At 37.7% G+C, this 14,622-nt stretch overlaps 1 protein-coding gene across 3 annotated transcripts in view; it reads left to right on the forward strand.

The window, feature by feature from the left end:
• Positions 1–233: 233 nt before the first annotated feature.
• The window catches only part of myo1ea (myosin IEa), a 42,304-nt gene continuing 27,915 nt past the window's right edge, over positions 234–14,622 (forward strand). For all 3 annotated transcript variants that reach the window (XM_079460118.1, XM_079460119.1, XM_079460120.1), the window contains exon 1: positions 234–543. In XM_079460118.1, the coding sequence (XP_079316244.1) occupies positions 541–543 (3 nt within the window). In that variant the 5' untranslated portion in view covers positions 234–540. The remainder of the gene's footprint in view (positions 544–14,622) is intronic.

Below are 14,622 nucleotides of genomic sequence, written 5' to 3' on the forward strand. Positions count from 1 at the left end.
ATTAAATTATAAAAAAAGTTTATAAATGTAATATATACTAGACAAACAGTTAACAATCAAAGTCACTCATTAAAAAAATTAAATAAAAATATAACTCTCTTTCCAACACTATAAATGTAAAATGTTTAGTAGTCATTTATTTTACGCAGCCTCGTGGCGCAGCTTTCACTCGCTTTAACGCTCCCGGAATCATCTGGTGGGATTCCCTTCGGAATGACGCGCCGAGTGGCGCTCCTATTGGCCAGAGGCGAAGCAGCAATTCTCCATTTATGGGTCGCTCGTCTGGTTTATTCCGTCAAGCAGTAGCTGCGAGGTTTTAACTTTTAAGAGCGGACTGACACTACAGTACAGTGCGCACTGAGCGGCGAACACTACTATGGAGGGGCGACAGTGGTGCTGAGGAGACGTTTAACATCACCAGAGGAAAGAACACCGCGCGATTATACGGAAACTCCGAGGGCTTTCTTTATTTTAAAAAGCAGTCGCAACACGGATTGGATTATAGCAGAGGACCAGTAGCGGACTGATAAACAAATAGAAATGGTGAGTGAAAGTTTTTGTAATGGTCGCGTATCTCGTACAGTGGATGCTGCCTTGGAAAAGGTTCCCAGCATCAGTATCTAATAACAGCTGCTTGTTTTGAACTTGATACTACAGTCATTTAACGTACATCCCGAACAACTAAAAGCTTAACAGAGAACTTTACTAGATAGTCGAAATCATTTAACCGTTTGGATGTAACGTTAATGCATATGCTGATACTCCATTACACTACATTTCAATTGCAGATAAAAACGTTTTTGGGGAATAATAATCTCCAATGTGGCCAAGGCAAAAACAAACTTTCCAAACATTTTCTATCATGGGAATCATCTGTTGTATTTGCTTATACGTGTTCAAATGTTGGCTTTTTTAGTTTCTCTCTCTGGCCACATTGTTATTGTGAACATTGACTCCCATTAATGTTGAGACTGGTGTACAGGAGAAACACCCTGGGTGTCATATTTAGCTATTGTTTGCCCTTCATCTCTTGTTCAATTAGACTGAAACCGCCTCTCCCTCACAGCCCTACTGAACAGGTTGTTTGTCCCTAATACAACCCAGTTCGTCTTATAATGTCATATAACTTGCTATAATAAATGACCAGCATATGCTCCTTTGTTTTGGTTTGTAGCTGCGCTATCAAGGGTTATTTTATACTATTATACTTGCTGTACCTGTTATGTTTATTCAAGCTGCGTAGTGTTATATCTACCAACAATAATATGTTTGACATGCCTTAGACAGAACACTATCTATCTATCTATCTATCTATCTATCTATCTATCTATCTATCTATCTATCTATCTATCTATCTATCTATCTATCTATCTATCTATCTATCTATCTATCTATCTATCTATCTATCTATCTATCTATCTATCTATATATATATATATATATATATATATATATATATATATGTAGCCTACTATTTTTCATAGTGTACACTTAAACCACGAGACACAATCTAGTAGAATCGCGTCTTGTCAATCTATTCCTACATAACATTGAGAACATAAAAAGGACCACATTAGTGTCCATAGTTACAGGACATAAAACAATACAGGTGTCCTCACATGTGAAAGTCACTTCCCTATTAATAATGCCCATGAGGATAAGCTTCGGTTTGCTTTGAATACGTGTGTAGTGTGCTTGTGTTTGTTTGTTGACTATGTGAACATTTCCTCCTGCAATGGACAAACGCTATGCGGTTTTCTCCCAAAGCAAAATTAGGCATCTGTTACACTTGAGTGTTGGAGGTTTTGAGTAATCGTTGGATCTCATATCAATACTCTTTCATAGTCCTTCTTCATGCTTTTGCATCTAATGATAAAGCCAGGCACAGATCAGGTGTAAAACGAGTAAATCCAGTTCAGCCCTCTCATCATCAGCACACGCAGACACATTTTATGCAAGCTATGCAGCCGGTAGAACTTGTTTACACTTTGGCTTTGTGCATATGTCTGAGCTGATGCAGTTTAAGAAAGACTTTTGGCATTTAATATGTTTAATGGTAGTATTATCATTGAATGTTTTTGACTCATTTCATTTGCTGCTTAAGAAATAGACATTTATTTACTACAAAAACAAGTCGACTTAGGCTTTAACAATATCACTTTTATTGAATGCAGGGAAGCTTTTATTACAATATTCTGTACTGTAAATTGAAACAATTCATGATGGACTGTGTATTTTAATGCGAGCAGTAACAGTGTGACTACTAGCAGTTCGTTTTGTTATCATATTTTTGTTTCATATGCCTGTAAAGCCCATTTCTACTAAAACGAATATGAGGATGTTTTTGTTGTGAATACCGCTTTCTCCTTCATGAGACTCATTTGTGACAGCCCAAAGGAAGTGGAATGGTTTCCTACATTTAAAGTAGCAGTAATGTCTTCTACACGCAGTGGTGCTGGATTTTTTGAAGGCCACCAGCTGTGCAGGAGAAATGTAGGTTTAAGATCATTTCCTAAACTTCAGTTACTTTTAACACTAACAGAAACATGATTTATAACGCTTTACATTACTGAGCGGGATTTTTTGTTTACGTTGGCCGTGATAGTCTAAATGGCCAAAGGTATGTGGACACTCTAAATAACTCATGTGTCTAGTCCTGTCATTTCTGTGACTGTCAATTTAGTGCCATACAATGACTTTCTAGAGAGTACTTTTACTGTTTGGCAACAGTAAGTGGATGCCATTTTTCTGTTCCAGCATGACAATGCCCCCTGTGCACAATGTGGGGTCAGATAAAAAAATGTTTACTGAATGTGGTGTCAAAGAGCCTGACCGGCCTGCACAAATTCCGAACCTGAACCCCACTGAACACCTTTAGGATGAGTTAAAACACACTGTGTCCACAGCCCATCGCCCAGCATTAATGCCTTGTTTCACTGATGCTCTTGAGACTGTAAATGCATGTTTCAACTTGTGGAAAACTTCCCAGAAGGGTGTACATAATTTTTGCAGCGAAGCTGGTTGTGCATTAAAGGTCCAGTTTGTGAAATTTAGTGCCATCTTACTGTGAGTTTGCAAATTGTAACCAACGGCTCAGTCTACCGTTCATCCCTTCCTTTCGTAGCACTACGGTGGCTGACACAGAACTAAGACGTCGACACTTTTTCGCTTCTTTGCCGAAGGAGATAACTTATTTATAAAACACGCTCAGTTGAGAAGTTTTTAGTGTAGGGCTACTGTTGAAACAACATGGTGAATTCCATGTAATCCGCATGGTATGTAGATAGAAATAGCTCATTCTTAGGTAATAAAAATGAATTCTGTCAATAGATCCTCCAAAAAATTACACATTGCTCTGTTAAATGTTCTTGAATGATACAAGAGCATCCAAAGCAGACACTGATGTTTGCTAAAGGGGCCTGTTTGCTGTCATAATTTGTTTCAATATGATTCAGGTCTGGTTCTTCCACCCCAGTCCTGGTAAGTGTTTGTATTTATTGAATTTGCATTGTGCACTGGGAAATTTATATTATGAAACATAGCAGGTCATTCCCAAGAATAGCGTTTAGGTTTGTTTTCAGTGGAATTACAGGGGTCGCCAAACCTGATCATTAGAAAGGGGTGCTCGCATACTTTTGGCCATACAGTGTGTTTAAAATAACTCTGCTTTGTCCCTCAATGTTGTGGCAGAATGTGTGTGTAACTGTTATATAAAGAAAGCTCTATATAAATTGTTCTTCAGTTTTATGGGGGTTTGGTATCTATCAAAAGCGGTTTCACAGGTAAACAGCTCACTTGTTCTGTGGAGTAGTTTCGTTCGTTCACACTTTTTCTTCCTCCACACATTCTCTCCCTTTCAGCTTTCTTTCTCTGCCAGATGCTGAATTGTAGGTCAGTATGGCAACATATGTTTTGCATTAAGACTTACAGAGGGGCGGTACATGCGTCCCACTATTCAAAGCATCTATGTCACCCCACCACAGAGTCAGCAGCCCTCACCTAAACAAGACTAATGTCTACTACAAGGATTGCTGATGTCGAGATTAATTCTGTGATTCTTGCTGGTCCATTTTGTTTTTTGGACATAAAAATAAAATGTTCCTTGTATGGCAGTGCATTTTCCTCAGTGTCAGCTGGCTTCTTTGATGCTGGCTCTTTGATGGTGTTTTATTGTTGGTTTTGAACTACTCTGAGCTGTGTTTATTAAAAACTTTCTATCCAGATGTTCAGTCACAGTAGCTGAGGAAAAAATCTACTTTTTTGTTCAAAATACCATCTATGTACTCTGTTTACTAAACCTTAAAGCCTAAATTGTATATTTAATTCAAAATAAATGCACTTTATTTTATTATAAATAAATCTTTTGACCATTGTGACTGGTTATTACCTCCTCTTTTCATATAAATGAATAGGTGACTTATTTACGTATACATTTTTACAAGTGGTTTAGAGAGGACATGATAGTGAAGGAGAAATATGGTCACAAAATGATTCAATATTGTGATTGTGAATATGAATCTCTTTTCTTCTAAAGAAGTTGGGGGTCTGGAGATTCTGTATACATTCGTCTTGAGGAGATTCTGTTTTCAGCTGTGAAATGAGATCAATGTCACGCTGCTTTAGCTAACATGATCTCCTCTCACCTTGCCTCTCCTGTTTCTCTCATCTGCATTAGCATGTGTGGTTGGTAAATTGTTGTAAGGGACTGAACACACAATACCAGACAATGTAGGTAAATAGTTTTTTCCTGCTTGTGTGCATCGGAAAAAAGGCTTTAGTCCTTAAATAATTATGGATATGTCCAAGTCAATTTGAATGTCTGCCAAAAGTGTTGGCCTAATAAATGTAAATGTGAAAGTCCATGAGGTTGATTTTTGCATACAGAACAGGTCCTAATTTGTTTGAACTGCAAAATGCTATAATGATTGACATACATACTCTGTATCTTTGTTGAATATTGTAGACTTAGAAAAAGTGATTTTCCTAAAAACATGTTTAGGTTTAAAGAAAACCGTAATCCAGACCAAAAAAGGTTCTCATTCGCATTTGGATTGGTATGGCGAAATGTTCCTGTATATTGTCTATAGAGGTCATCACATTTGCCAACAGCAATAAAATCCATATATTATGGATACTTAGTACATGAGTTTGATATTGTAGTTATAGATGTGTTTTATGTGTCTCTTAATTTGTGTTGAAATGGGTGAAAAAAGACAGGAGGGAAAAGCCAGAGAACAGTGAGTTGGTGTTTCTGTGTCTGTTTTTGCTGTGTAGTGTCTGGGACTGACCGTGGCACACTAAACTATGTTTACTCTCCAAACTCCACTCAGAGCTAAAGAATGACTTGCAGTCAGATTTTCCCACAAGCGTGAGAGGGGAACGAAACCAAATACATCACAGCCAAGATTACAACAGAGCTCTGAAAAAAAGATTATAACCTTTTTGATGTTTGTTGTCAGTCTATTGACTGACTGTTCCAGAAAATTCATGGATATTCACACATTTTACCTGCCTGTCATTACTCTTATTTGAGTACCATGTTACACCATATGCTGGACTGGTTAGGTATGTTTTGAAGCATGGTAGCTGGTTTGAGCTGTATTAAGCTGGTCCTCTGCTGGTACTTTGAGCTGTTTTAAGATGGCCATGCACTGGTCCTGAGCTAGGAGCTAGCTGCTTGGGACCAGCACATGACTAGATAAGGACCAGCATGTGACCAGCTAAGGACCAGCTTAAACCAGCTACCTTGCTTCAAAACATACCTAACCAGCATATGCTGTTTTTTTCAACAAGGTAGGGAAGCATGTTTCTCCCAAAACTGTGCCTTGATCCCTATAACTGCCTGTAAATGTGTTCAGTGATACCAGTCTATATCTTATTCATGTCATACTGCTGTGTTTTTGAGGGGGAACTGTGTTCTGAAAATCAGGTGGCAAAGTCATCAAGTGCTTACAGTGTGTCGAAGTTATCAGTGTGTCAATATTCAAGCCCCAGTTGTTTGTTGAGCAGAACAGATGTCAGTGGTCTGACTAACCTTGACCTATAAAGCAAAGAGTGTTTCTGCACCTTACTGCTTATGTCATGTGTAACTTATTCACCCGCTGAAATTTAGTTATGGTGACATTTGTTGCTCCTTATTGTGGTCTTTGTGCCCTTGCCCCCTCATCTTATCCGTAATGATCTTGGTCATCTCAATGTTATCTGCAGTGTATGTGGGCAACAGTATTCATTCTGTATCATTTCCTAAAGGAAATGGGAACTCTTTTTAAAACTCTTTTAATTCGTAACCAGAAAAATCTGTAGCTGATATGTTGTCAGTTGAACATTTCGTTTTCGTTATGCTCATTTTTCAGGGCAGGGATGTTCAGCTATAAAGACCTATAAGAGCAGTTTAAAAAAACATGCTTGGGTAAATAATCAGTATTTCATTGTTTTCAGGCACTCAGGACCAGAAAAGTTCAAACAATTGACTGTTTTGATACTTTGAAACAAAGAGAATGTAAAAAAATCCATTCTTTTTTTAACTGTGCCGTGCTGAGCCTTTCAACACTCCTCTTTCATTTTCAAGATGAATCGAGAGGTCTGAGCAAAGTCTGGTGAGCGGCGGCTCTTGTGTGATCTGACGGCTAAACGCGTAGAGGTGCATGATCCACATGCTCGGAGAATGTAAATATTTGTGCTTTTAATAAACCTGTGTAAGTGCTGCATGCAGCTAGAGATGTGTGTTTGGGTGACCACTCATTTCATATGACCTTCACGACAGCACACTGGCCAGTAGCCATTTTCTTAAGCAAGCATTACGATATGTTAACTTATCAGTAAGTGGGGCAGCAGATATGGATTGCATCATGATTTGCTCCTTGTGTATCCGATGAGTCTTGGATAGACAAAATAAGTCATACATTTTTTTAAATGTGTATTATTTAGAAATAGTTTGACAATTGTTGCTTTACTGAAGTTCACAATGACACCCTACATTTTATACTTACAATGGAATTGTCATATGCTGTACTGTATGACTTTATGCCTGAATTAATATAAACAAATTCTTGCTGAATAGTATAACAAATATATCACTGCTGTCCTGAAACCTTGCATCTCTATTTTTCTCGCCAAATATAATTATTATAAGTCAACATTTATGTTTATTGTTGGGTTTTGCATAATAAAAGTATTAAAAAGTTATTGTCAATGTTGACAAGACAGTATGCATGCAATCATTAAAAAGTACTGTGTTCTTTCAGTTCGTAAATACAAGGTTTCAGTAGGACAGAGACAATATAATGTTTGTTGTTTAGGCAACCTGTTAGTTGATTTCATGCAAAATAAAGGTTTAGTTGGGGTTAAAATTCAGAGCAGTGAGACCTTTATTTAAATTTTTGTGTGGTGAAGTGTTTTTTTTTTGACCAGGCAGAACCGAAACCATCCATAAAGAATCTTATAATATGTGTGTGTATGAACCAAAGGTTAATTTTCCTTAGCATATGTGTTATTTTACAAAAATGTTTCTATGCATATGAACATATATGAGTTCTTTGTTTTCTGGTGTTATATGGTTCAAGTACTTTCTAATTTGTATCTAATTTCTGACCAGTCTTGTATTAAATGGTCTAAGTCAGTTAATATAGAGAATTACTTTCTTGTCAGCAGAATTAAAGCTGAGACTCTGTCTGATCAGAACTGTTAACTCTTTTGGAAACTGAAGGGTTTCTTCTCGTCATGGGCTAGCTCCTATTTCCCACTAGCTGTGAGTTACAGCTCCTGACCCTCAACATTCCTGTTCTGGTTATGTTTGCTTTTCTACAGTTCTGCCATGACACGTAACTCACACTCACATACTCAAACCCAAATCTCCTCCGCCTAGGCTTCCTGCACTTTCAGCACTGTTTCTACTTTACATTCCTGTTAATAATGATCTTAGTTTTGCCTGTCTGGAACTTGCGACTGAAGGTCTGGTACCTTTTTAATCCTAAAGGTCCAGTGTGTAACTTTAGGGATGATCTATTGATAGAATGCATTGATTATGCAACATAATAAACATAGCTATGTCTTCAGAGGTGTATAAAGAGCTTACACAATGAAGCGGTATGTTTTTATTACCTTAGAATTAGCTATTTCTATCTACATACACCGCAGGTCCCCTTGCGTGTAACTCGCCATGTTCTGTCAGCCGTCGTAGTGTTACGAAAGGGAGGGGAGGGTTGGAGTGAGCGTTTTGTTGCAATTCGCAACCTTGCCACTAGATATTACTGACTGGACCTTTAAAGGAACCAAAAATAAAAAAATGTGTCATCGTTTATTCACCCTCATGTCATTCAAAACCTGTATATGAGTCTTTCTTCAAAAGAAGACATTTTGAGAAATGTCTCACTGGTTTTGTGTCCAGTCAATGGGGGACCAGTGTTGTCTGGTTAGCAACATTCTTCAAAATTTCTACTTTTGAGTTCAGCAGAATAAAGGTTTGGAATGACATGAGGGCGAGGAAATAATGAAAGAATGATAATTGTTGGGTGAATTATTCACTTTAATTGGCCAAGAACTGACACTTAAACTGGTAGTGCCGTCGGACTGACATTTAAAAGTAACAATAACAGATGAATTTGTTGTTTTATGTATCGTTTTGGGGTGGCGTTATCACAATCTTTATTGAATTAATGATGAGGTTGTCTCTGTAGGCAGTTCAAAGGAAAACACGTGGTTAAAAATAGCAGAAAATATATAGACACTTCAGACTGTCAGAATTCTTTTTACCAAATCATATTAGCGCTGCTTTCTAAGTAGATGTAGTTAGCGAACACACTGTCATCGCCAGCTACACAAACCCATGTCACAGACCTGTCCAACTGGCCTTTCCGTTCCTATTCCTAGATTTGTTAGCTCATTCAGATGCATTCTTTTCATTGTTATGAAGGTGTGCTAAAGGGTGTTTCTCAGTCTGGGAGGTTCTCAGTCCTTCAAGATCAGCCCAAAATAGACACCAGCAAAATAGCTTGAGGGGACTGGAGCTCCGCTGTTAAATGTGTTAAATTGAATGTCGGAATTTGATTAATGAACTCATTACAGGCTTCTCATGTGGGCTGGTAATGTGGCCCCTGTGTTGTTTTGTATCTCTGTGAATCTGTGAAAGATGTCTTTAGACGGGACAGTTTTATGAGGCAGTGGTTATTTATGCACTGGAGCTCTTGTTGATCACTACATCACATAGAGTTCACCTTTAGAATGGAATATTGATTTCTTTGCTATGTGCTTTGTGTAAAGATCGCAACAGGGGTGTGGAGATTACTTAGCAGATCTCTCCGTGAGAAGACCCTCCCTTGTAATCAACCACATTATTTGTTGATGTTTGTTTGTATGCACACAAGAAGCCACAAGTAGATGGTTAAAATGTTTATTATCCACTTCCCTTTGTGTAGAAACTATGTATGTCTTTACAGTTCACCTGTTTTATAAGGCATAAAGCACACCATATAGCCATAACCATGAACATGGCCTTTGGCTTTTATTTATTCATGCATATTTTTCTACTTATGGGAAGCCCAATTCTAATCTATCTTTTAAAAGCAGACAATTACAATAGGCCATATAATGCATTTTTATTGTGTTCTCTCCAGCATAATATAAAGTCCATCATCATAGCATAACAGCAATTCTCCTAAGCCTCATGGCAGCCGATTGAAATATAAAATAAGTGCTTTTGTGTGAATCCCATGTAAGTTTCCATGTGCAACCCATGATCCCATGGGTTTCACATGTGATTGTATGTGGAAAAACATGTGAAATTCGTGTCTTCAGTCCTAAACTATAAATCTAGTAGATTCAATAATTTATTCTGGATTAAAAAAAACAATAAAGCATATCTATAATGTATTTTATCACCTACGATCGAAGACCATCCAGATGTACTGGGATCTGTCTGTCCAAGAAAACTGAAACTCTTCTAATAAACATAAAGAATGTTATGGGCAATACTGTGTCTACTCAAAGGGTCAGATCAGCCAAAAATTAAAATTCTGTCTTCATTTACTCACCTTCAAGTTGTTCAAAAACTGTATCAATTTCTTTGCTCCGTTGAACACCAAAGAAGATATTATGAAAGAATACGGGAAACGAGACTATGATGTCCTTTTTTTATTATTTATTCCATTATTTTTGGAAAATATTTATTAGTAAGTATTATATTCATTAATTTATTCAACGTATTATATTATTAAAATATTTTGAGGTAAAATAATCACTCAATGGTGAGGAGAACACATCCTGTCATCTGTATTATGATGATGCGCCATCACCCTGTCTCATCAGCTGCACTATAAACTTTTAAGCCCTGTTTTTAGAATCCCTGTCTAAACATAATCCATCCCTACATGTACTTCAGGGAAAATGATGGTTTTCCAGACTTCCCCAATTGACAAACTACATTCTTTTCCACTGCCTTTAAAAGCAAGCTGAAAACGGCTGGGCTCAACTTGGAAACTTTGGCACAGAGTTTCTCAGCAGTATCCAGACGTTTCAGAGCCACTCCTATCTCAGTTTACACAAACCCTCTCTGTTTGCTGTCTCTGGAGACACTATAGACAGCTCTGCCTCAATCGCCCTTCTTACCCACAGTTCTCAGCTCCTCTGGGTGTTCTCTCCCTTCTTCGTAACCCGATCGACATCTCTAGAGGTCTTTTTCCTCAGTACGTCATCACTGGGATCAATTGGGGTTTTATTATGTAATGCCAGTTAAACAAGATTCAAGCAAACAGAGAAGAATCTACAATATGATGTATTTATTTTTACATTTGTAACGTTTACTTGCAGTGCACACGTACGGATGTTACATCTCATTTTACTTTAATTAAAACTTCACTTTAGAGTGTCAACATTGAGATTAGACCACCGTGAATATAGTCCAGACCTGAATGATTTATGTCAGGCATTTTCCACTTAAAACATTTAGGGCTTCAGAACCGCTGCTTTTTCAAGTGTGTGTAAAGACAATATTATTTACATTTCCAATACATTTTGACCTGGAAAATTAAATATTAGGCTTGGTGTTTCAGTTTTCCCTCATTGCCAAATTTGTATTTATTGGATTGCAAAAGAGCTACTAACTTTAGTTCCAATTTCTCTAGGGTAAATGAGAAACATACTTATAATACTATAGTCTGATGGATATTACATTGAGTCGTTTTAAAAATATGTATGGTCGCAGATCTTTTGAATACTCAGGGGCTAAACAGTGGAATAAATTGCCTGTGAAGTATTCAAATGCAGTTTGTTTTAGTTTAAAATGAAAAAGTTGGTTATTAGAATGATGTATCGATGTATTTTGTATTTGCCAAGCTAACCTCTCACCAAAGTTAGTAGTGAAGTTGTGCATTCATCAAGGACTACAATGGAAATCAGTTTGGCTTTTTGTGTTTATCCTTGACAAATTAGTGTATTTCACAATTTTGTCTAATAAATCCTATCCAATGCATCAGTATATTAGGGATTACAGATTATGAAGATGATTGCATTCTCCGCCATAATTTTGAAACCACCATGGTCTATAATCAATGTATTTAATAGAGAACCCTAGGAATGTGCTTCTCATTCCTTTAAATATAAACGTTATGAAGAGAAGAGATTTTACATCATCTCAACCCGCATGTAAACTCCATATGGGTTAGAAGGGAATAGGAAAGCAGCTAGAAAAATTGCCGCCTTAGTGAATCAAATCCAATCATTTCCTGTGCCTGCGCCTGCGCTGGCGCACAGCTCCGCTGCTCGCCATATAAGGTAATGGTATTTGCATGAGGAAAGGGGCTGCCAAGGCGTTTTGGATCTAAGATAGTGCTGCTGAGATTTGTCAACTGCTGAAGGAATAGAGTAGCTGTTACAGTATTTTCTGGCAAGAATTTTGAGAGAGTACAATGGATTTTCTTCACTCTTTTTCATGAATGAAGCATTTTTTCAAGTCCTGAGTTGAGGCCTTTTTTTGCAGAGGCAGTTTTTGAAACACATAAACAGGTGTGATGGAGAGCAAATGTTCATCTGTCCCTCTATCATTAATGAAATGTATTAAACTATATATCTTCAGATCTACTCTATTTCTTTATGTAATGAATATTATATATTAACTCTCCATATCTGCCATTCATCTTACTAAACAATAATTTTCTGACCTGGCCTGTACCTGCCTACCTTGGAACAGGCATTAGAGATCATTGTCAGACTCAGAAAGAGATTAGACGATAATTTAATAAAAATGATCTCCAATGGTACAGTGTGATAGACTGCAAGGTCCTGTCATATGATAAACATAGTAGAACCATGTACATTAATCGTACCTGTGCCAAGTAATGGCCAACATTCAGCTCTGTGCTGTCATGCCTTTTTCTGAGCTGTCATCTTTTGTGCAGCAGTCATGTACTCCAGGTTCGGATATTTTATGTGGTATTTTGAATCCTGAATTGTGCCTTCCCAGGGAGGTTTGGGATGTGACCTTGCGTGGTGCAGATGGGTATCATTTTTGTCATGCTTTAAATAATGCCTGCTGTTTCTGGGTGAGCCACAGCACAAACTTGGTGAACTTTAGCCTCGCTTGTTTCCGGTGTTGCTTTTTTCATCCCTAAATAAGCCAAGCGGGAGCAGCAAAGACGCTGCCATGCTGCAATGATTCTTTATTGGTTGACTTCGTGTGGTCCTTGAGTTTTAGATTGTAGGCTTCCTCCTTAAATTTTCCAAATCACGGTGCTGTGCTCTGTTGTCAGTAGTTTAAAGATGTTTTAATATACTTTCTGTGGGTTGGAAATGGGTTTTAATGAGGCATTTAATTGACCATAAATAGATTAATTTCAATTCATGACAGAATTTTAAAGAGATATTTCAGAGGCAAAACAAAATGTCCCCATGTTTTACTTGCCTTCAAGGCATCCTGAGTGAATATGACTTTCTTCTTGAAGACAAATGCAGTCGGAGTTATAATACCACATATAATTTTTCCAAGCGGTAGTATGGGATTGAATGGGGGGACATTTATTGAAGTTCCTAAAAATCTGTGCGTGAATTCGCTGCCTGTTTATTAATGATTGAAATTTACTAACATGCACACATTTTACATTCACAAAGTATTTTTGAATACGGAGGAAAGTTTTCGGGAAGGTCTGTTTTACATGCAAATGACTCTGAATTTACTCATATATTAACAAATGTTTCATGAATGAGGCCCACTGTTTTAGTGGCAACAACATAAGTAACGTTTGGGACACATAACGTTTGTTTTCAGTAGACCTCCAGTAGAAACTATAACTGTTGAGTAGTTTAATTTAAAAGTAGTTTAAAATTAATTTAATACAAATAATAAACGATAAAATATTGATATACATTCATATTCATGTAAATGAATATCAAATCAATTGTTATATTATAATCAAACACAGACCGGAAGTGATCTTCATGCCAAGCTCATACGTCCGATGAAACCATGCTGTTTTTCCATTCGGCTCATTTTAAAGCTTGGCTTCGGCTGGTTAATAAGGATTTGTTATGGGAATAAAGCAGGTTCATCGTCTTTACAGGCCTTTACGAATCACAGCTGCAGGATAATTACTGTAATTTCACTTTTCCGTGAATTATGCAATATTATAAAACAGTCCTGGAAATCGGTTGGTCCTTCATATGAATAGACTTGTTTTGTGTGTGTTTGCTTAACACGAATAATCTTCAAGTGACGTTCTTTACGATTGTTGTCATGGAGTTATTTGTGTTTTTTCCTGTAATTGACCTGAAGTGCTGGTTTACGATGGCAAGTTCTTTAATCCTCTGAGGGAGAAAACAACTCCTGTACTTGGTCTGCTTTTCGTTTTCTAGCACCTTTTTCAGACTGTGGAATGTAGAATGTATCAAGGACTTTTAAGGTCTTTCCAGTTTACCTCATATCCCTAACATTGTCACAGCATTCCTTCATTTTGGAAAATCGCTGTAAGAAAAGAATAGACAACACTGGCTTTCAAATCAGACCCTAATGATTGAACATAACAGAGGAAAATGTTTAAAACAGCAGCGCAGCTGGATCATGTGCTCTCCGAGCAGCACACTCATACTGTCTGCGTCTGTCTGGCACTCTTTCTCCATCTGACCTCCATACTGGAGTCATAATTTTTGTATGCATGTCCTTTGATATCCTCTCGAATGCACTCGTGGCTTTGTGTCTTTCCGAGTAAGGGGCCAGTTCCTCGCGGGGCATTGTGACCTCATAACGGTAGCCAGAAGTCGTTGACTCACGCCCCATGATGAATGACCCAAGCTCTCTGGAGACACACCCTCTGCAAAAACATTACCAGAGCGGAAGCAAATGGAGACTGAAATGGAAAGGGAGGTAAAAGAAGGGAGAGATGGAGGGAACATCGGGTGTAGATCAAAAGATGTGTTTGTAGTGCTAGGGGAGCATTTGGAAGACTCCTGATCATGCACTTTTCATCGCATTTTAGAAAAACTAAATCAACATCTGCTGTGGTGAAAGAACAAGCTGCAGGGTCTGAATTCGACGAGGTCATTCTGCTGAGCAGATGGTTTGCAATAACTGCGTCAGCAATGTGGAGCATTTATCATCGTTTGTGACCGAATGTGATTCATTTGAATGAATAATTTAGT

Source organism: Barbatula barbatula (genome assembly GCF_947034865.1).
Source record: "Barbatula barbatula genome assembly, chromosome: 1".
NCBI classification, from domain to species: domain Eukaryota; kingdom Metazoa; phylum Chordata; class Actinopteri; order Cypriniformes; family Nemacheilidae; genus Barbatula; species Barbatula barbatula.